Genomic DNA, 23,219 nt, shown 5'->3' with positions numbered 1-23,219 from the left:
ACGCAGTAGGTGCAGAGACGTGCAGGTGAAAGATCATTAAACAATGATGGGTAGTCTATGGCTAAACCCTGCATTTTCCAGCACAGGATGAACATGCGTCCACCCTCCAGGACACCTTCACCAGGAGGAGCACAGCCAGGGCAAAGAGGATCATGAGTGACCCCCACCACCCAGATAACGGACTGTTTACGTGGCTACCCTCTGGCAGGCGCCTTCGACACATCAAGGCGAACACAGAAAGACTCAGGAAGTGCTTCTTTCCTCAGGCTGTCCGGACTGTTAACTCCACTCTCCTCAGTTAAAAACAAAACAGAACTGTGATTACATAATGCACACACACACCACACATTCCAATCTGCACATTGCACTTTGACACCCTGGACACTTTACACACTGACACTTTACACTGTTTACATTATTCTATATTTTGTATATTCAAATAATTCTTTTTTAAATTGTACATTATATTCGATTTTACTGTATATATGTGTACATGTTCATGCTCCATCCAGAGCACTAAGGTCCTCCAACCAGCTGCTCCTGGACGTGCCCAAAACAAGGCTCAAAACGAGGGGCGATCGAGCCTTTTCTGTTGCAGCTCCGACACTTTGGAACAGATTACCATTTAAAATAAGATCTGCTGCCACAACTGAACAGCTCAAGTCATTTTTAAAAACCCATTTATTTTCCTTGGCTTTTACCTCTAGTTGAGTGTTTTATCCCAGCAGCAGTGTCTACTAGAACTTTTACTATTGTTTTGTGTTTTAATTTAATTTACTTTAATTTTTGCTTTTACGTGTCTTTATGATGTTTTGGATGTAATGTATTTTGCCTAATTTACTGTACAGCACTTCTGCTGCCTCGGCTGTTATAAATGTGCTATATAAATAAAGTTGACTTGACTTGACTAGTAATTTGAGTGTTTCGGATAGGATAGTACTTTATTGATCCCCAGAGGGGAAATTCGGGCGTTACAGCAGCACAGCCAAGAAAGCTCAAAAATACACATTAAACAGAATAGATAAGATAAATAAAAATAAAAATAAAAATAAAAACAGGGGGTATATACAGTACAAAATGAATGATGAAGTTAACTGGGGGGAATTGAGAATTGAGACAGTTTATTGCCTGGCCTTGTAGAACAGTCTTTACATTTCACTGCACATGAGCATGTGACAAATAAAAATCTTGAATCTTGAATTTTGAATGTTGTATGTGTGTGTGCAGAATGGAAGTTGATAAAAAATGACCTCGGGGTGTCATTTGCCCCATCCTGGCACGGCACGGCTCGGCTCATTTTGCAGGCCGAACAGCTCCAATGCTTTTTAATTCATTTAAAAAAAATAAAATAAAAAAAAAGACCAGACATGCATGTCACAAGAAAGCACAAAGGAGAAATAGATAGAGCCGCCTTATCATTAAAATTACCGTTCAAAACAACTAACCGGTGTTTTCTTATTGCTGCTGTTTTTCATCCTGCGCATGATGACGCGTCAACGTGTGCGCTCGGTGCTCCGCGCGGCTAGCAGCGGCAGGAAGTAGGCTATGCTGCTGTGGAAGCGGCGGTAAGGGGGGGGAAGAGCCAAGAACCAAAAGTCGGTGATAGACGAGGAGGAGGAAAAATAAATAATCATGCCTAATCCGTGAAACCTGCAGTTTTGTTTTGGGTTTTTTTTTTACACCGCAACGCCGTGCATCGTTCACGCTGCGTGCGCAAAAGGGCCAATCGAGGGGTAAGTTTGACGCGGAAAACGGTTGAAAATCGCGGTTTTCCATCAAAGGGGGCCGCGGTGTGTTTGTCGAGATCTTTGTGTAGCTCCGGGCTAGCCTCGGGTTGCTAAGCTGGAATGCTAATCACTCATGCAGCGGCGTCACATTTCTACCGCAGGAAAGCCTTTATTTACAAGTGGAAAGCATTCTTTTTAGCGTTGCACTGGCTCATGCACACTCTTGTTTGCGTGTTTTGTTGTTTTGAACTTCCGTTTTTACCCTCTTTCTGGCATCGCGGGGGGGGGGGGGGTGCTAACTAGCCTAGCCTGCTGCTGCTAACATTAGCTCGGCCGAGTCGCTCTCTTTCGCCTCCATTTCAGCAAAATATTTTATTTAACAAAACCTGAATATCACCACAGTAATGCGTAGTTTGGTTTTTACGTCATTTCCCTGAGCTTGACGCATCTCCGGGATTTAATTTTAAGGCAGCGGAATAGCATGCTCGGCTGTGGGGGCTAAAAACGGCGCTAACCCGTTAGCATGGGGGAAAATGGCTTGCTGCTTGAAAGCCATTTTCCGATGGAGATGGGGTCTCAGTGAAAGTGGGCTTGACTGTAGGTGTTTGTCCCCGCTGTGCTGGTGGCATCATGTCGGATATAACTAGAAAAGTCAGCATTTTATTTCCCCCGCAGATTTTTCCCCCGTGTTACTCTGCACGGCTGACCGGGCTCCCAGTGTCGCTCCCTCGGTTATATCCGGGGGGGCGGTGAGTCGGCCGAAGGAAATGTCGGCCGTGTGTCGGTGAAATGCCGCTTTTGTCCCGATAAATTCATGCTGGGGCTGAACCCAAGCAAGAGGAGACGGGCCAAGGTCAGGGAGCCGTGCTGCGGCTGCAGAGGCTGTTTCTCTGCCAAACCTCACTGTAGTAAAGGAAAGTAAAATGTAGATTGCAGATTAAGAGTTTTTATGTGGGGTTTAAATTCAAAACAACCCATGTGTGATCAAACCCGGGTTATGTATTCACGGAGGAGGAAGGGGGGAGGGGGGGGACCAGGTTTGAATCTGAGCTACCTCCAGGACCACACACAGAGAAACGCAGCCGACTGTTTTCGCGAAGAAAAAGGGTTTTAATGAACCAGGCTCGTTTTTTTTTTTTGAGCGCCGACTCGGTTTGTTTACATTATCTGCAGCTTAGTGGGAAGAAAAAAAAAAGTTGGAAGGAAAAAACAGAAAAGGGGTTTTTTGATTGGCTGCTGCTGCAGAGAGCAACGATTCAAATCTGTTTATGAATGAGATGCTTCATTTGGGAAAATCTTTTGCTGGATTGTTAATAATATATCTCCACAGTGTGATATTGTAGTTTCACAGAAGAAAAAGATGCAGTGCTGGTACATGGGGAAAATAAATACACACAGACAAAAATGTCAAGTTAAAAGTTATATATGCACTCTGGAAATGTCATAATGTAATCTGATAATTATTTTAATTTCAAGTTAATATGAAATAAATGTTGAATATTTACAATTTTTTTTTTTATTTGTAGGGACAGTGTGCATATTTTAATTACAGCTGTAAAAATGCCAGATTATAGCAGAAGTGCTAGTTTCCATCTGTTGTCCCTAGGCAGGTAACAGAGAAAGACAAATAAAATACAAATACAAAGGCACAAGTGACACAAGACAATAATAAAGGTTAAAGGTGGTCACAGACTTGGTTTTCTTTTATCCACTGTTTGAGGTGTATTTTGAAGGTTACATATGTTTGTGAGTGGGAGAATATTCCAATATTTAGTTCCTTTGACTGACGGAACAGTTTGTCCGAATGTAGTGCGTCTGTATGGGACCTCACAGTCTCCTCGGGCTGTGGCCCCTGGTGCCGATCCCACTGGCAGACTTCAGATTATCTGTAAAGTGTTTAAATAGAATAGTTAAAACAAAAGTTTTATTTTAGGAACTGTACTACCTCTCAGTTGGTCACAGACTTAAAATCTACCTGATTGATTCGATGTTTGAAAAATTAACCAAAGCTATTTAATAGAAGTGTTTTTTTTTAAAACGGACAATACAGTGTAAGCGAGGAGATGTTTTTCTGCCAGGTTATATGTTGTAAAGGGTGTCTCACATTCTTCAGTGACTCTGTTGTTTGGTTTCCCTCACGTCAAACATCTGGCCGAGCTCGGCACCTCTTCCATGTTTATTCTGACCGCTTCTTTACTTTCCTTTATTATCTCTGCAGTTCTTTGCATTAATTGTGAGTGCTGCAGATTCATCTGCAATAAGCATCATGTGTATACATTTAGTCCAACAGTATTTTTTATTTTGATTGAGTTGGTGTAAAAATGGACTTGTGTGATTTAAGCAGCAGGAAGTGTTTAAACTTTTTGACAATTAAATACAAATCAATGATGTAAGTGAGATTGTTAGTAAATATTGAAACGTTGTTTGTAAAGTTTAGGAGTCGAATGGGAAAACATTTTAAGTTCTAGTAAAACGAACTTGAGTTATGTGAATTACTCTTACTCCATTTTTGAGATTTTCTTTTCTGTGGTCCCATTATAGGTGTGAAGGCCGCTTTATTGAAGAACTTCTTTGGGTCCTTTAGAAAAGTGCTAGTGGCTCTAGGGAGGATTTTACACTGACAGTGTTTGCAGTGTCTGCTGCACAGACTACACTTTACTGTTCATGACTGTGTTAGTTGTCTTGGTCTAGTCGTCTCTGTAAGGTAGTCCTCAGTCATGTCCTAGTTTGGTAGTCTCAGTCTGGATTGCTCAGCTTGTTTGGCTTGGTTATTTAGCTTTAAAAAAAAAACTGTGCCTTGTAAATTGTTATCCAAGTATACTTTGCTTGGTAGTCCTGGTTGAGGAAGGTCTTTGTGGGTGGCTTGGCCGTTGTTGCCTCTGGGCCAAATAGACTCAGCCTGATTAATTCTCAGATTTTCAGTTTTGCTGGGACGCCTGAAAGACATGACCTGGTAGTCCCGTCTTGGTCAGAAAGTGTCAGTCTAGTTTCCTCCGTCAAGTAATCTGACTGTTGTCTCGGTCAGGTAACCATGGCCTGATGTCCTATTTGTTGTTGGTTTGTAGTCTTAGCCTGGAAGTCATGGTGGTGTTGGTATGGTGGTTTTGGTCAGGTGTTCTCTGGGCTGGGTCTGGGCTTTGTAGTCTTTGTCAAGCAGTCTAAAATGGGTCGCTTCGGTCAGGTGAACTCGCCCTGATCACCTAGTATTTCTTGGTCTGGTGTCTTTGGTCTCGTAGCCTAGTCACTCTGGACCAAGCACATCAGCCAGGTTTTCTTATCCTGATAAAGTATAGTCCTGTCTCATGTTCTAGTTGTCTCGGCCAGGTAATCCCCACCAGGTTGTTTTGTTCTGCTTCTGTAGTCCTAGCATTTTCAGATTCATCATTTATATAGGCTAACAGCAACAAGGCAATGAAAAAATAAAAAGGCTTCACACAAGACATCAAGAGCATCATAACTAAGGGCAGAAGAAACGTTAAAAGAGGACATTTAAAAAGCAAAACATTAAAAAAATCAAAGAAAATAATAAAACCAGCAACATCATTTTTGAACTATGTGCAGATGTTTTTAATCTGGGACATGTTTTGCTCTCTGAAAGAACCCTTATAACTCCCCATGGTATGAGGCAGCCCCTTTTTATGCATCATTTGTGCGACCAACGATCCAGAACTAAAAAAATATTGAATTTATCGCAATAACTGAAATAATGAAATTCAGATGTTTTTATTTCAGTGGACTTTTAAATCAAATTGCTAATCATTGCAGTCCTTCTAAAACCTAAAGATCCTTATGTTAATAAAAGTGACTATTGGTGATTGATCGTTCGAATATTGATGTGAAACTCAGCAGTCGTCTGACACTGTCAAACAGGTGTGTTTAAGTTATGTACATGTTTATATTCCTATCAACTTACACTACTCAACACGTAATAAGCTTACTGATAATGGTGAAAGCTCACAGCAGGGGTTGTTCTTAAGCTCTGCAAATACTTTTACAAGTACATTTAGCTATTCATACTTTTAAATTCTGTACTATGCAAACATGAAGCCAAGATTTCAGATAAAAAGCTAAATGCTTTGTCCCGTAAAACTGAAATCTGTATATTTGATTAAACGTTTATTCTGGCTGTATTTTAGATAAAAAAAACAAACATTTCTCTTGTGTTGTTTGTGGCTGTTACGTTTTTTTTTTTTTAAATGTTCTCATTTCCCTCTGAACAAGATGTCACTGAAAAAATAGAGATTTTAACATTATGAAGCTATGATTATAATTATTATTAGTTGGAGACACGTTGAAAACCAATAAGAGGAAGAAAGAAAGCGCCTGTAATTGTACCTGGTCTTATCTTCCTCCCGCTCTCCCACCTGTCACACTGCAGCTCGTCAGCATGTCTGCGTGTGTTCCTCCCCCTCCGCCTCCTCAGCCCCCTAACCCTCCACCATTTTCCTCTCCCGCCAATCAAATCCGCCTCCACACCTTTATTTTCTACTGCTTTCCTTTTTTTTCCTCTGTCCTTTTTCATCCTTCGCTTCAAACCCCGAGCAGGCATCCGCCCCTCCCCCACTCCTCCCTTGCCGCTGCCCCCTCTAGCTACCTCAGTAGGTTTCTATTTTCCCTTTGCATTAGATCTTTTTCATTCTTTCATCGTCTTTTTACTTTTCCTCTTTGACTTCCTTCAGATTATTGGGGTATTCTTACAGGCCTTTACCCCCCTTTAAGTCTCATTAACACATAGAACAACAAAACACACATAGAAACATTAACATATAAAGTAACACAAACACTTTCCAGCCGAATGAATATGTATCAGTGGTTATTATAGTATACAAGGTGTGCACTGAGTTAAGGATTTTCTCGCAATAACATTTCTAAGATTCAGTCATGAGTTGGTGTTGAAAGTCATTTAAAGACCTTGGATGTTTCTGTGGAGTGTGTGTGTTTATGTGAATCCTAGCAAGGTGCAGATTACCATAGTTTCCTGCCGTAATCTGTGACAGATTACAGATTAGCCTTTTAAAACTGTCACAGGCATCGACTCTTTTTAATCACCTCTGGTCCTTAAGGAGCTATTGATCTGATCCCTGTCTGTGTGTTTTCCCTGTGTGAACGTGTGGTAATTCATAGCTTAATAACCAGGTAAGAAAATACAAGTTTCTGACTAAATGACTGAGATGGAGATTGTGGTGTAACATAAATTGATATCGGTATCCATCTTGATTTGTTTTCTTTAAAACCCCCTTCCGTAAACTGAATAATGTATTCAATTTTATACCACATAAGACATTTTACTTTGTTAGACCTCTTATGATCAGTAATACAAAAACACCAGAAAATACTGTGAGGGATATATATTTATATTTGAATAACTATAAAATACATATGAAGTTAATCCTGGAGAAGGATACATTTTCTAGTTGAAGACTCCAAACCAGAAATATTTCACACTTAAAATCCTATAGTAAGTAATATAATGCATGCTTAAGTGTTGTAAAAATAGACCTTTTCTATTGCAGGGATAAGCAGAAGACATAAAATTACATATTTGCACAGTCACAGACTCAGTAAAGATGATATAAAACAAAGAACAGAGAATCTGCAACCACAGAAACATGATGATAATGTGGCGTTTCAGATACATTACAGGCAGCTAATCTTTAATTAATTACCCCGTGTAGTTTGTATGTGTGTGTCAGGTGTACTGCTGAGATAATGTCACCATTTTCCACATCTACCGTCCAGTAGAGGGGGCTGTAGTTGTGATGGAGGCAGCTAATTATTGCCGGTTATTCTTTATCTTTTCACTGTGTCAGCAGGTGCAGTATCCCCCGTTTAGAGGGTCACGTGATATCAGGAACAAACAGAAGAGAGTCAATACTAGACCATCAGCAGCCTCACTGTAACTTTCATTCAGACACTTACAGATGGGCTGGCTTCATGCTCTCCATTTTTTCTTCTTCTAAACACTCAGCCTTTGAGAATCAAACCAATAAAAGAATAGACCAAAGTTGCATAAACACCTCATGCTGGATTTGATGCTGTTTTCCTGTATGACACTTTAAATTTAAAAGGCCCACTTTGTGAAAAGAGCTGAAAATTAGCAAAAACTATAAACTCTGTGCAGCAAGTAAGTTTTATGCTCTGTATTGGGAGTAGGTCATATTGCAATGTCACAATCAATTCATACCAATGCTACTAATAAATACAACATTTTACAGCTGAAACATAAATGATCTCGCTGCAACATGCTTGAATGATAATTCCTGTAACATTAACTTTATTTTTAAAGTTTTAAAAAAGCCACGAAAGAATAGACCAATCTCAGCTGTTAGATAACACTGTTTTTATTTGTCACCAAAAGTTGAGTTTACCACAGGGCCTTTAGACACTCATCCCGACCCTTTGTCTCAAGTCTAGAACTACTTTCTTTTTCATTCATTTTTTTTAACACTAGATTAGGCTGCTGTGTGTGTTTGACCATTGATGGAGCAAGTAGGTGGAGACTATGCGGGGGGGGGGTTTGTTGATACTGTGGAGGATTTACAGCCTGTCCTCTTTACTCTGTCAACAAAGGTGTGTCATGCATACTGCTGTCTGCTGGTGTTGGGACTACAGCTCCTGCTTTTTTTTTTTACAATGTAAAATTAAAAGAATGTTTTCATCTACAGATATTTCTATATAAGATACATGAATATGCAAATCGGCCAGACTATATTACATGCATGCATTACTATTAAGAACACCTACACCCTCCTTAAAGGGGATGGCTCAGCTGTTAAAAACACAAATAGATCCAAGGGAAGCTTGGATGTCAGAAAAGGTCTGGCAGCTCTTACACAGATTACTGTGGATTTCATTCTTTGGCTACCTGACTAATGGAAACTTCGCTGCCTAAGTTTAAGTTCATCTTTAGCTTACCCTCTCCCTTTTCTTCTTGTCTCCACAGTAATACCTCACTGGCTGGTGTGACCCAGGACCCTGCAGGCCCACCATCTCCCAGGGTGGGCCCCGATAAACTGGACCTCTTGGGGAGAATAAGGCTCCCATGGCTACCCCCAGCTAAAGAGCTAAGCCCCCTTCTCCACCTCCCCTGTATCACTGTTCATTGCTTAGATGTGAACAGTGATTCCTTCCAACCAATTTGCTTTAGAGTACTATGGCAATGCATGATATGAGTCGTGCCAAGGGTTTCCCCTGTAAAGAGTGTGATATGGTTTGTCCGAGTACTCCAAGTCTTCTAGAGCATATGAAAGCACATTATCAGCAAGAAGAGACTGGACGTTTTGAGTGTGAACAGTGTGGCAGAATTTACAAGCACGCAGCTAGCCTAGCAAATCATAAAAAGTCACATGAAGTAGGATCCTTTCAGTGTCCGGTTTGTACTCGTACCCTCCCTAATGCTGTAGCTTTGAAGAATCACCTTCGTATCCATACATTGTCCCCTAGTAGTACGCACGCAGAAGAAGAGAGTGAAGAAGTACCCGAAGAAGCAGGCCACGACGAGAGGGACTACAGCCTCGCCCAAGAACTCTCGGACGGGTTTGGGCGTTCTCATTTGAACAATAGTGGTATGGGACATAGTGTCCTACAAAGCCACGAGACAGACGACCACGGAAAAAAAGGCTCCCCTGAATCCGACGACGCTTGGGACAGACCATTCAAGTGTGATCAGTGTGACAGAACCTACCGGCATCACGGTAGCCTGGTGAACCACAAGAAGTGTCACCAGCAAGGAACTTTTAAGTGCTCTGTGTGTTTTAAACAATATAGCAACCTGGCTGCCCTAAATAGCCACGAGAGAACTCACTCCAAGTTCAAGACCCCTGGAGCATCAATGGTGAGCAGCAGCGGTAGCAGCAGCCTCCATGACTCGGAGCGCAGCAGTGGTGCCCAGTCATCCCAGAGTGATGACACGGCATCCTGTTTCTGCCACTTGTGCCAGATAGCGTTGCCGAATAAGGCTGACTTTCAGGAGCACATTCTGTTACACAACGCAGCCACACCCTCTTTAGGACTGCCACGCAGTTTCCCTGGCATCATGCCTCACAATCTGAGTGCGGTTCGATCCCCAGCATACACTCCTGCCCTAGGGGACCCTCTGCCCCTTCCACCCCTGCCAGGTGAGAAAAGAGGTCCCTATGATCCCATAATGGGTCCTCCAGTCAACAACCCCATCTACACATGTGCATATTGTGGCGCTGGACATCCAGATTTGGAAACCTTAAAAGTCCACTATCTGACTCATGATCCCCACCCTGCCTCCCATGGCCAAGACAGCTCAATCCTCAACTCAGACACGCTAAGCTCTGGATCACAGGGTTCTGTGTCCTCGCCTTCAGGAGGCCGTGTGCCCCAGGCCAATTCTCCAGATGACGGAGAGCGGCGCTTTAAGTGCGGAGAATGTGGCAAAAGCTACCGTCATGCAGGAAGCCTGGTCAACCACAAACGCTGCCACCAGACAGGCCACTACCAGTGCACCATTTGTTGTAAGCAGTACCCTCACCTGGCAGCCCTACACAGCCACCTGAGGAGCCACAAGGGGCGTGGCTCCAACCAGCCTTTAAGTAATGACAGCAACGACTGGCTGTCACCAGAGCCCCTAACCCTGGACTCCCAGCAGAGCTATGTTCAGGAAGGCAGTGGTGCCACTACTCCAATATCACTGCCAGGAAATCTTGGTGACGCTGCCCACTTTGTACCAGATGCTGGACACAGCAGTGGGCTTGACTCGCTTGAGTTCCATGATCGCTTTGATGGCAGCTCACTCTCCCAAAGCAACTCTGCCCACCGCCAGGCGGACAGACATGTATGTGCAGACTGCGGTGAGATGTATGCAGATGTATCTGGTATCAAGTCGCACATGTGTCCCCGCCGTGGCCAGCAGCAACCACAACAGCAGGGCAACATGTCTAACGGTTTTATGGGGAGCATGAATTACCACAGCTCCAGTGGGACTTCGCTCCCTGCCGGTAGCTCTAGCAACCTAAAAGAAGGAAGCAGTCAAAGGCAGTACTCCCAGAGCGGAGGCAAGAGAATGGGGAACAATGACAAAGATGATGATGATGATGGTGAAGTGTATCAGTGCTCAGTGTGTGGTAACCACTATGCCAGTCTCAGAGCCCTAAGAAGCCACCTGCGTAGCCATGCCAACAACCCTACAGCTCCAGGACCTTCCAACCTTGATCAAGAATGGAGGATGATTTGCTCAACATGTGGGCAGAGCTTCTCTAGAAAGCAGGACCTTCTGAATCACCAGCTAGTCCATGGCCCTCAAAGGCCAGACGGACAGCAGCCTGTTATTGGAGGCGGTTCAGCTAATGGTAATGACAAAATGGATGGACGCAACCACATTTGTGTTGACTGCGGCATGTTTTTTGCTGACCGCCACCACCTGATTACCCACCTGTGCCCTGGTAAGAATCGGGGCAGCTCCCTGAGCAAGCAGGGCCTGAATGGAGCAAAAGGGATGTCTGGTGGAGAAGGCGTCGGTGGTGGGGTAGCCGGAGGAAGTCGTGATGTTGGTGGGGATGGACGTAGACCTATGGTTGACCAAAGTGACAAGCCACACAAGTGTGATCAATGTGGACGAGGATACAGACATCCCTGCTCACTCCTTAATCACAAGAAGTCCCATAAAACTGGTGTCTTCCGCTGTTTGGTGTGCCAGAAACGCTACTACAACCTTTTGGCTCTCAAGAACCACCAAAGGACCCACTTTGATCTGAAAAGGTAGGTTCCATTTTCTGAATTTAGAGGTGTGCATGTTTTTTAATCAATGGTGAGCTAATTTATTTTGTTTTAATCAAAATCCACTTAAAATCTATTATTGTTTGCAAGGGCTGTGATAATAATTGCACTGAATGAATCGTATGCCAAACAGGTCAAACTGAATTGTGACTTTCAGCCCTGTTCCAAATATCCCTTCTTTACCAAAGGACCATGTTCAATACTCCTGCTATGCTTACATTGGTTCAAGTTTGCTACCAGAGTCTTAGTGTTTTCTTTATTTCTGCCCGTTCCCTCTGCAGGCACAAGTGCGAAGAATGCGGCAAGGCTTTCAAGATCCAAAAGCAGCTGATCAACCACCTCCGTCTCCATGAGGAGCACAGAGCCAAAGGCCTTGTTAGGACTGGACCCAACGGTTCCCGCTTCCAGCAGGCTGGCCCATCACAATTGCAGACTATGAGAGGAGAGTCATCAAAGAGCCAGGTGATGGGTGTGAAATACAGCCATCAAGGGTTCAAAAAGCCCTACTCTTCAGCTGGAACTTCCAGGCCCCAAAAGTTTGACCCATCTGAAACTGGACGTCGGCCTTTTTCCTGTGAAGAATGTGGAAAAACGTACCGCCATGCAGGAAGCCTGGCTAATCACAAGAACCTTCATAAAATTGGAGAGTATCACTGCAATGTTTGCAACTCAACATACCCAAACAGGCTAGCAATGAAAAACCACCTACGACTCCACTTTGCCCAGAAGAAGCACAACTGCCAAGAGTGTGGCAAGGGCTTCCGTACTCAGAGACAGCTAGCTACCCACACTACAGCTGGCCTGTGCAAGGGTCCGCAGGGCCCGGGGGTTCAGATGGACTTTGAGTGTGATGGCTGCTGTGAAGGCTTTACCACAGCTGATGAGCTTGCAGCCCATGACTGCCCTGCCCAGCACCTGCCATCATCCTCCTCCACCAACAGCTCCACCAACATCAGCATGGAGAGAACCTCTGTGGACCTGGACTCCGATGAGAGACCCTACGCGTGTGACTTGTGCAGCTGTGCCTATAAGCATGCAAGCTCCTTACTAAACCACAAGCACACCCACAAGACAGGCAACTTCCGGTGCAACTTTTGTGACAAGCCCTACACCAACTACATGGCGCTGCGCAACCACATGCGTATCCACACTCAGCGGAAGAAGCACATCTGCCACACGTGTGGGAAAGCCTTCCGTCTGGCCCGGTTCCTCCGTAACCACCAGAAGGTCCATGAGGAAGGTGCCACCCCCTTCGGCTGCCCAACCTGTGGCAAGAGTTTCCAGGGCAGATCTGGTCTGGCCAGGCACCGCTGCGGGGACAACCAGGTAGGCATGGAAGTCAGAAGGAAGGCCACTGCACCTGCGGGAGAGGGCGAAGAGTGTCGGTACACGTGAGTTCTCGTCAGTTGTTTGTGATTCTACGAAGTTGGAAAAAAAGTAGTGAAGATAAATTTAGGTCTCTACATGTCTATTACAGGTATATGATCTCCAATCCGGCTTCCTTGGGACCATACGCGTGCCGGAATTCGGATTTTTCTGAAGTTTGGACAAATTGAATTAGTGGAGAGACCAGATAAGTCAACCCTGTTTGCTTTCAGTTAGCATATAACACACTTCAGTTTTTTTTTTTTTAGCCTACCAACAATCAACTTTTCTTTTCAGATGTTTTGTTTTCATGCTTTGTTTTCTAAGCAAACTTTGACACCGATAAAAGTAGCCTGTAGCATATTGGCAAAGTATTGATGTTGTGTGATCCTTGCTCTTGTTATGATTTTAAATTGTAGTCTTTGATTTGTGTGTGTTCTCTTTAGGTGCTAGATACGGGCTAGTTATTAGACTAGAAAATGCAGTTATGTGATGGGCCTCTTGCATTGTGATGTCTTGGCAACCTGAAATCACAGGGAAGAATAGGAAGTATTTGGAGCTAGCTGCACTGCACATGTCAAGAGGTTAATACTGCTTAATGGTCAACCCCACAGCAACTGCAAGCAATTACAGTTTGGCTTGGTAGAGGTTATTACGGCATTTCTGATTGATTTTTCATCATTTCACTCAGATTTCACAAAATTAACCTGAAAGAAAGCTGTGAATGAAGGTTTTTGAAATTGTTTTCTGATGTGAAAGAAGCTGTTAGAAGCTTGTGTTCATTTGTGCAGTGCAGGGAGCAGCAGATACCTCCCATTTCCCTTCATGAATCCCAGTTGTTTGTCCATAGTTTCTCCCATGTCCTTCCCTTTCCCACTCAGCAGTCCTCCCCCCTATGACATGTCTAGAAATCATAACTTTAAATGGTACACCACTTTGTAATAGTCTTTAAAGCTTTAAGCCGGATTTCAGATCATATACCTGTATGTGCAACATCTTAGATGATGAGAATTTAAAATATTTCCTTAACTATAAAGAACAAGTGGTCACCAGTATCTGAAATTGACTTGGTAAAGATAGTTTAAAAAAAATGTGTAAAATACACTCTTCAGTTGCTAATCTCCAATTTTCTTTCCTTCCATCCCTTCCCCGTTGTTCCCTCCCTATTGTTTTTCCTTCTTTGTCTCTGCACAGATGTGATCAATGTGGCCGCTCCTACCGCCATGCCAGCTCCCTCCTTAACCACAAAAACACCCACACTGTCGGCATCTACCACTGCGCCGTGTGCCTGAAGACCTACTCTAACCTGCTTGCCCTGAAGAACCACCGCCGTATCCACTCAGAGACACGGCGCCACCGTTGCCACGACTGCGGCAAGGCTTTCCGTGTTTCGTCCCAGCTCTACAACCACCGACGTGTCCACCAGAAGCAGCGGGAGCTGACCTGCCGGTCCTGCCAAAGAGCCTTTCCTACGCATGCCAGCTTCAGACTCCACATGGAGATTACCCATGGTCAGGCACCGCAGCCCCGCCAGCCCAGACCCCAGCAGCCCCGACCAGGGGGCTCCCAGGAGCTGGGCTGGGGGTCAGGCTTGGACCTCACCTTAATGCAAGAGCAAGGACTCAACCCAAGTAGCATGACCAAAGCCCGCAGCAGAGGGGGCAACAGTGAGGTCATCAAGTCCCATGTCTGCGACCAGTGTGGACGCTCGTACCGCCACGCCAGCTCCCTGCTCAACCACAAGAACAGTCACAAGACTGGGACCTACTTTTGCAACTCCTGCCAGAAGGAGTTCCCCAACCTGATGTCCCTCAAGAACCACCGACGGATCCACACTGAGCCCAAACGTTACCAGTGCCCCGACTGCGGCAAGTCGTTCCGGGTGTCCACACAACTCATCTGCCATCGACGCATCCACACCAAGGAGAAACCGTTCTCCTGCCAGCAGTGCGACAAACACTTCTCTTCCAAGTCCAACCTGAGGCACCACATGAAGGTGCACTGGAGCTCCACGGCGCCCCCTCCCATGGCCATGGGTGCGCCCAACTTCCTGGGTATGCCTGGCGGCCCCTTCATTTGAGCTAAGGGATGAGGGAGGGGGGGTGTGGTTGAGACATGGGATGGGGGAGGGGGGGGGGAAGTCAAATGCCAAGGTTTCCGGAATTGCCAAAACGTAGCTTTTCCTTCTGCTCACCCTTCTCTTCCTCATTTTCATGTGTGTCTGTAGTGTGTGTGAAGAACAGGGCTCTTAGACTCATAAACATAGAGCAGGAGGGAGAGCACAAAATGGACGCTACACACACACACACACACACACACACAGAAAATGGAGAATGTGCGTATACACACACACCTCCAGAGGCTTCATTGCAGACATTCTCACAAGGCTGTGGTTGTAGACCTGTCTGACTGTCGTACACAGACTGACTGACAGGCAGACAGACATGGACTGAACACAAACATGTTGCAGTTTGTTATAAACTACATGAACTTCACTACACCTGCCTTACTCACTGCTGCATGTCGCCTGTAAAGCTCTGTGAACCTGCGGACCTTTGATGCCTCACACAGCTGCAGAGACTGAGCTGATAACAGACTGTTTGTTGAAGCTCGTACACACTTATGAGTCCAGCTGTAGAGACTTATGCTTGACAGAGTGTCAGCAGAGCTGCTGTGAGGGTCCAGATAAAGGCGTGAGGAAGTCGAATGCTTGTTTTCCAGTAATGAGCCATCTTGTTCATTTCAATCCTGGGAGCTGATTTGTCCTGTGCTGCAGTTGGTTTCCTGTTTCTCGCCTCCATCCTCGTTCAAGGGGAGTTTGTCTTGATGGAATCTTCTCTCGAGGCCTTTGTCACAATGTTTTTAAAATCATATTATGACCGAGTAGGTCTAAACAAGGTTCAAACTGTTTTTATTTGTGTGTGACCAACATGTAGTGGATGTTCTGGTAAAGAGAGAGGTGTGGTTTATTTTTCCTTTTTTGTACCTTTTTGGTGTGGCAGGAGACAGCAAGTACCTCTAGGAGCTTTTAGGGCGGTAGGCAGGATGCTAAAGTCCAGTTTAAGTGTGTTTTGCAATGTTTATATTCTGGTAGCTTCATAAACAGAACACTTCTGGTCGCCTTATTCGCACACAGGTTCAGCAGCGGTAGTGAAAGCGTACGAGTTGAACATCCTTTGCTTACAGTTCAATGCAAACTGTTAAATCCCTGAGCAACATGCTTTGATGAAACAACGTCTGTCGTAAAGGGTCTCGAGTGTTCAATCTCAACTCGAGCCCCGTACCCATTTGCTTTAGTCAGGGCCTCAACACATGGTCTTTTAAATTGCTATTGATTTTCTGTTTCACATTTGAAAACCAATTTTTACGACTGACTTTCTTAGACAGTCATTTTTAATGATGTCCTTGAAGTACTTTGGATCTAGCCAAGAAACTGAAAACACAACTGAGTCGATTCATTCCCGTAAAGGAGACGAGTTGAAATGGTTGAAAGCTCTAGTAGAAGGAAAATTGTGATGCAGAGATTTTGAAAGTGCTGCTACAGAAATCACAAAAAAACTTGTTAGGTTTTAAGAGCCATCCTGAAGAAGTGGTCACACCAAAATCAAAGGGAAACAAGGGAACTTGACGCCGCAATAATCCCAGAACAAAGTTTGAAAAATTCTGGGGGTAGTGATTGGTACATCTGCAAAACTTAAAAGTCTCCACCCCTTTTTTTCCTGCTTCATGAGGGGTACGATTCCCATCAACCATTTCCGTCACTTCTGCTGTGCGTTAGAATCTGTGTGTTAGAACAAGGCGAGAATCCTAGTTTTGCTATGTGTAGATTTCCTGTCTCAGCCTCCATCTCTGTCTCAAACACGCTGCTGAAAGCGGCTGCGGGGCCTAAAAAAGGAGAAAGAAACCACGATGACCAGTAAACACAGGAGGAGTAAAGGGAGGGAGAGTTGTATATTGATGGGTTCTGTTCTGTTTGATCCTGTATCGTATTGTATTCTGACTGTATTCTCTACAGAACCTCTTTTATAAGGAGAAAAGATGACACATCATTGTAGTAATGCATTTATTTATATTATTATTACTATTAACACTTGTAATGGACGGCGCTAGTCTTTAGGATGTGTGAGTTTAGAGCTGTGTTGATGTAACCTCCCCCTTTTGCCCTCAATGCCCCTCTTCCGTGGAGACGACCATTTGAGACTCTGTGAACATTTAGGAACTGTACACGATGGAACGTGTTTTTCTTGCCTTTAACCAAGTGATGTTGTGACGGTTTTACCCAGTCGAGCCTTCCCATCATCCCTCTCTTCCATATTTATCTCCACTGATTTTGACCCCACCTTTGGCCCCTCGTCTCCGCCCACCCCTCCCACCCCATCCCTCCTTCCTGTTTCACAAAATCTCTCGTTGAAAAGGGACGACTCAGTGATCCTCCTCTTTACTCGGAGTGCATTAAGTCCTCATCATTTGAACCTTTTTTATGTTACACTTTTATGGTAACCTCTTGTATTTATTGGTGTTATTTTTTTCCTTATATTTAATTGCGTTTTTATGACTATTTGGAAGCCTCTGTGTGTGTTTAAAACCACAGTTTGTCAGCGTTTTCAGGAGCACTGGTGCTAGTTGAAAAAAAAATAAAAAAAATAAAAGAGATAAAAAGTCAAAGCCGTGCAGTGACCGTCAAGTGCTGTAGGAGTCGATGTGATCTTGATCTAGAACACAGAAGTAATAACTGTACATTCTCTACCTTTACTTTTGCATTTTCCTCCTCCACAATGTTTGACTTTGGTTTCTGAGTGCACACTTTCCCGCCTGCATTTCAAGTAGATGTTAGAGAGAAGAAGAAGATGAAGAAAAGATTGGTTTGGAACAAATATAACCCCCTTTTATTGTTTTGTTTTTAAGTTCTAACATTTTGTTTCCATGCATATATATGTAATGCTTACTATACACTTTTATAAACTATGTTTTGATAATTCATTTCTTAACAGAAAAAACTTGTCCATATACTATAACCCTTACTGCTGAGTACTGAAAATAAATAGCTGAAAACAAAACACAGTGGAGGTCAGTGTTTTTAATCCATGCTCTTTACACTCACAGGTCGCTTTCTCAGGTTTATCTGTACAGTCTGATGAAACAGCCTTTTAAGAAGCTTTTCAACCAAGCCTCTGTTTTATGATTTGATGTGGATAAAACAGAGAAAACAATTCATGATGTAATTAAGGACCAATGCTGGAATTGATTGATCGATTAGTTTCCTTGTTTAAAGTTCTTATGTTAGTACAAGAATTCAATGTCATTGTTTGCTTTGTTTTAATTAAAGTCGGGCATTTTCAGCATTTTATCTTTCAGGAGTTTGTCACATGACCAGGAAGTGATTATTAATTAAGAGACAAACTTATCGATTTAGCAAACTGTTTAAAAAGTCAGAACAACGAGCTCCACCTTTACCTGCTGCAACATTTAAGAGATGAACACGTTAATGCATCAATCAAAGTCATATTTATTTATGTTTTATCAGCGTAGTGCTTTCATATTTACATATTTATGTTGTTGTGGGCTTAATTATTGAATCAGTGATGTTAAGAAGGACTTGATTTGATTGAAAACGCTAAATAATTTTCATCTGTTTTGTAAATAATTAAAAACATCACCAAATAATTTTATATTTACATGATCTAAATTACATCAGTTACTTCACATCAGAAAAATTATATTAAAAATGTCACACATTAATAAAAAAATAAAGAAAACTAATTTCAATATTGGATTTAAAGTTATTAAAACATTTTCGCTTCATTAAAATGAACTATTAATTCAAGTTTATCAATGCTACATTTTTCATCCAAACAGGAAAAGAGTTACATTTTTCAGACTTGTGAAGTAAACTTGATATGTTTATAATCTATATTATCAGATTACTGTTGTCACATCCGTATCATCACCTTTATTTGACCTCAGCATGGAACAAACACACATAATGATTGACGCTCGATGTGTTCATTAGTTTAGTGTCGCAGCAGGTCAAGGTGAGTCTGTAAGTGTTCTACTTGTTTCTCAACAAAGCTGGATCTCAATCGCTGATCGTACACTCCTTTATTTTCATTTGAACAAAGTCTGAATCTGTTAAGAAACTGAAGCAGTTTGATATATTCCAAAAGTGAGAAAGTAGCAAAGGATGAAAAAGAATCGAGTACATGACAAGTAGCTGAATCAGGTATCGCTAAGGTAGTTTAAGGTAGTGTACTTTATGACTTAAACATTATTGTGTTCAACTTGAAAACACAAGAACGTCAGGCTTACAAAGAGTTCCTCTGAACCAAAATCCATTTAGAAAACTTGACGTTTATCCAGTCCTGTGTTCTCAGATGAAGGTTTGTGTTTGAGAAGGAGTAAAGGTGTGAGTGAGGATTCATCTACTCTGAGGTTTTATAAGTGATGTGATAAGACAGATGCTCTTAATCATTTTTCCTGTGATGATGATTTTTATTTATTAATATAACCATGAGGTTTTTTTTAATGTATTTTTTTCTTGGTAAAAAAAATGTAATGTCTTTGTTTTCCTATGAGTCTGTTTGTCTTGAAACATGAAGTTGCCGACCTCAGCGATTCTCCGTAAACAAAGTGGACTTGTCCTGACGGACTCAGGAGGTTTGCAGGTGGACGTTGCAGTCCTTAGTTAAAGGGGGGTCTTTATTTTTAGACCCTGCTGTCAATCATGTGTCACATCAGTTCTGAATCAGTTCCCTGCTTGTGTAAAAGTTCACCTCAGTGCACTAAATCCAATCCGAACCCCTAAACTCTGGTGTTTGTCTCCCTCAGATCTGAGTCCGGTGGGTTCAACCGACAGCTCCAGGAGCTTCGTCTGCAATCAGTGTGGCCGCTCGTACCGCCACGCCAGCTCCCTGCTCAACCACAAGAACAGCCACAAGACGGGGACCTACTTCTGCCACGCCTGCCAGAAGGAGTTCCCCAACCTGATGTCCCTCAAGAACCACCGACGGATCCACACGGAGCCCAAACGCTACCAGTGCCCCGACTGCGGCAAGTCGTTCCGAGTGTCCACGGCTCTCATCTGCCACCGCCGCATCCACACCAAGGAGAAGCCGTTCACCTGCCAGCAGTGCGACAAAAGTTTCTCGTCTCGGTCCAACCTGAGGCACCACATGAAGGTGCACTGGAGGGGTCCGCCGTTGTCCAGAGGGAGGCCCTCCGCTTTCCTCACCGTCCCCTCCAGAGCTTTCATATAAACGTTCGACCTTGCTGTTTTTTTCTGCCTTTTGTCCAAAGTCAGCTTCTGGAACGCTGCGGAGAGGGTTTGGTCTGTTGAGGGGTTTAAATCTTGGAAGCAATTGAAGGTCTGCCAGTAAACCAGAACACCTTTTATCCAATTTAAATCCAGCAGATGCACATGACTGAACGACTTCACCTGAAAATCACAGATCTCAATCCACTAGCTTTGAATGTCCCTCTTTCTCCCAGAAGGTCGTAGAGTTTCAGACCGAGACGAGTTCTTCTACGACTTCATGAAACACGAGGATCATGTTGGTCAAATCTCGACCCAACATGGAAACGCCATGGCAACGCTCAACCCTAAAAGACAAGATTTCCAACTACACACTTTCAGAACAATTACAGACAGTGGTTTACAAAGTCAAATATTTTAATAGTACAAAATTATTTTTGATTCAAAAAGATGTTTTTAGTGTTGATTAATTTTTCCTTCAAACTTTCTGAAAAGATTTAAACCCTCACATCGTTTCTTCGTCTCTAAAATACGACGATGAAACCGTCTCCAGCAGCGATCCTCTCTCCGTTGACCAGAAACATGGAAACTAAAGCTCTCCTTCAATGGATTGTAAATACCTTGTTTGATCGCTTTTTTTCTATACTGACACTTTTCAGGTCACTTCCTGAACATTTTTATACAGGAACAGGAAATTGTTAGTAAAATGAACTAGAATCAGAATGCGATCAGAACAGCGAGACAACATCCTGACCTTCACAGAAGTCACTTGACTCCGCCTCTTCCTGCTAAAGCTACAGGTAGCAGCAGGAAAGGTGAAATGTAATATTCCATATGCAGATTTGTTTTGACAGGAATCCATTTCAACTATAGGTTTAAATACAAAGATGAATATATCAAATGTAAGGCTAATCTGGCAAGAATCTGTGATTATTTCTGGTGGTTGTATCAGGTTGGTGTCACTCCTTTTTTTTTTTAAATCCCGTTTAATTTGGCTTTTTCTGATGATTTTGAGGCAAATGGCGTCTTTTATATTAAGCAGAAGACTTAAATATAAAAAGCTGTGATTACATGAGACGGAGAAAAAGAGCGAGAGGAGTAAACGATGCGTTCAGGAGCTAACCTATCAGATGGATTTCAGAGGAACTGTCTGCTCGGTGACATAGCTGTTTCTCTCTGATGAACTAAAGAACAAAAAGTCATCCCAGCGTTACTTTTTCTGACGCTAAAACGTTTTAAAACCAACTGGAAGAGATGCAGCAGTGAAACCTGGATGACTTATATACATGGACATGCAGAAGGATATTTCACATTTTTAGCGCTTCAGAGGACAAAAACTGCATTCTCCTCGTCTTTTGTAGACATTTCAGACGTAGAGATGAGAAGCAGAGTGTGTTTCCTGGATGCTCTAATGTCAGGATTAAAAACTGTTAACTTCACCTGCACCTGAAGGAATTGAACCTATGAACTCGTAAAGTGTGACATTCATCCTCTCTTTCTCTGAGGGGGTGTTGAGGTCAGAATCTGTGGACGTCTTTTTATAAACTCAAGGTCGAAATGGACGCACGCCATGGGGGGACGTTTATGGACGATCGGGGTCGCGGTTCTTCACGGAGAGTTTTAGTTTCACGTTTGAACCGGCAGCTGTCGGACAGCGAGGCCTCATAACTGGATCAACACATTTCTGTCGCTCTTCAGTCCGAGTCAAGAGTGTTTTTCACTTCAGCACTAATGTCAGCTATGGAAGTCCATTAATGCCCCGAGGAGAAAAAAAATCTACCGCTTAATCGTCTTTTATTGTTGGAATCTAACATTTGTTATCATCAATAGTTGGGACATTGTGTCAGATGTGTACAAAACAGTAAGGAATAAATTGCGGATATTTATTGGCATTTATTCAATTTAAATCTAAAATATTAAATCTGATCAACTTGGGGCGCAGGTGGCTCAGTGGTTGGTGCACCTTTGATTGGGAGGACATCTGTGAGTTATAAACATTAATTTTGAAGTTAAAACTGAGATGATAAATAAGAATCTCTTAATTATTAGTTTCTCATGATTGAAGGAAGAATATGTGACATTTTACAGCAGAAATCCAGATATCATCTGTAAATGTCATGACTGTCTACAACGAGTGAGAAGCTCGAGTCCCACCAGCTGTGTTGTTGTCGGAGCCGTGTTAACATCATGTTTACACGGAGAATCAAGTCGGTAGATTTTTTCTTCTCCTGGTGTTAATGGGCTTTTATAACCAGCGGTTAATCTTCTATACGTCATTTTAATGTCATTTTTTTTTTAATCTTTAGGACTTGATGGATTTCTTTAAATGAAAAAGCTGACGTCGGGAGCCGTGAAGCTTTGTCTCTGAAGAAACTCACCAAACTCAGACTTCTTCCCCTTGTTTGTTTCTGTGCATTTAGTTAGATTTCTTTGGGGGATGTTTGTACGTTCTTACTCCTGATGACTTATATACATAGTTAGAGGGTCGTTGGTACCGACTAAAGACAGTGTAGTATTGAAAAGTAATGATGTGATGATAACTGTTGATGTCTTCTGCTGTCACTTTGTCACAACCTGCAGGAGAACACGTTCGTAAAAGGTGATCAAACTAGATGTGTGTGGTCTCTATAGTTCAGGCCTGGTATATTATCTGACATGTTGTTGAAAAAGATACTGCAGAATCTGTGACGGCCATTTTGTAACCTTTCCTTAAACCAAAATATCTACAGCTCTGCGCGTTCATTAAAGACGCCCCACCCACACCCCCACCCCGACCCCACCGCCCAATTATCATGTAGCGTCTCAGAATCATCAACAGTCGCCACACAAAGATGTGAGTCTGTTAATTATACGATTGTTTTGTTGAATTGTTTTTTCACAATATTGAGATTTGTCTACAAAGATGATCTAATAACTCGGATTTACAACTTTATTAAAATGACCAGATAAGACACTTTAATTATAAACTAATAACTCTATAAATGGAGCTTTTAATTATGAGAATTGTGCAATTTATACATGGCAATATTCACAAATTTGTGTTTTTCCTTAGTGAGCTGTGATTTAAAAAAATGTTTCACTGTGATGTTTTCTCTCGATTGTGTTCTTGGAATCAGGATGAATTGGCGACCTCA

At 42.8% G+C, this 23,219-nt stretch overlaps 1 protein-coding gene across 1 annotated transcript; it reads left to right on the top strand.

Annotated features, from left to right (window-relative positions):
- The first annotated feature begins 1,543 nt into the window (after positions 1 to 1,543).
- si:dkey-89b17.4 (zinc finger protein 646) lies at positions 1,544 to 22,863 on the top strand. Its single transcript, XM_061027265.1, has 5 exons — positions 1,544 to 1,733; positions 8,671 to 11,453; positions 11,753 to 12,862; positions 14,031 to 14,890; positions 19,662 to 22,863. Exons 2-5 carry the CDS (start codon positions 8,881 to 8,883, stop codon positions 20,087 to 20,089), a joined length of 4,971 nt encoding a protein of 1,656 aa, XP_060883248.1. The 5' UTR covers positions 1,544 to 1,733; positions 8,671 to 8,880; the 3' UTR covers positions 20,090 to 22,863.
- Positions 22,864 to 23,219: the final 356 nt, after the last annotated feature.

This window comes from Labrus mixtus, chromosome 20, assembly GCF_963584025.1.
Source record: "Labrus mixtus chromosome 20, fLabMix1.1, whole genome shotgun sequence".
NCBI classification, from domain to species: Eukaryota; Metazoa; Chordata; class Actinopteri; order Labriformes; family Labridae; genus Labrus; species Labrus mixtus.
The sequence above is the reverse complement of the archived record's forward strand: the minus strand, read 5'-3'. Positions and strand labels throughout refer to the sequence as shown.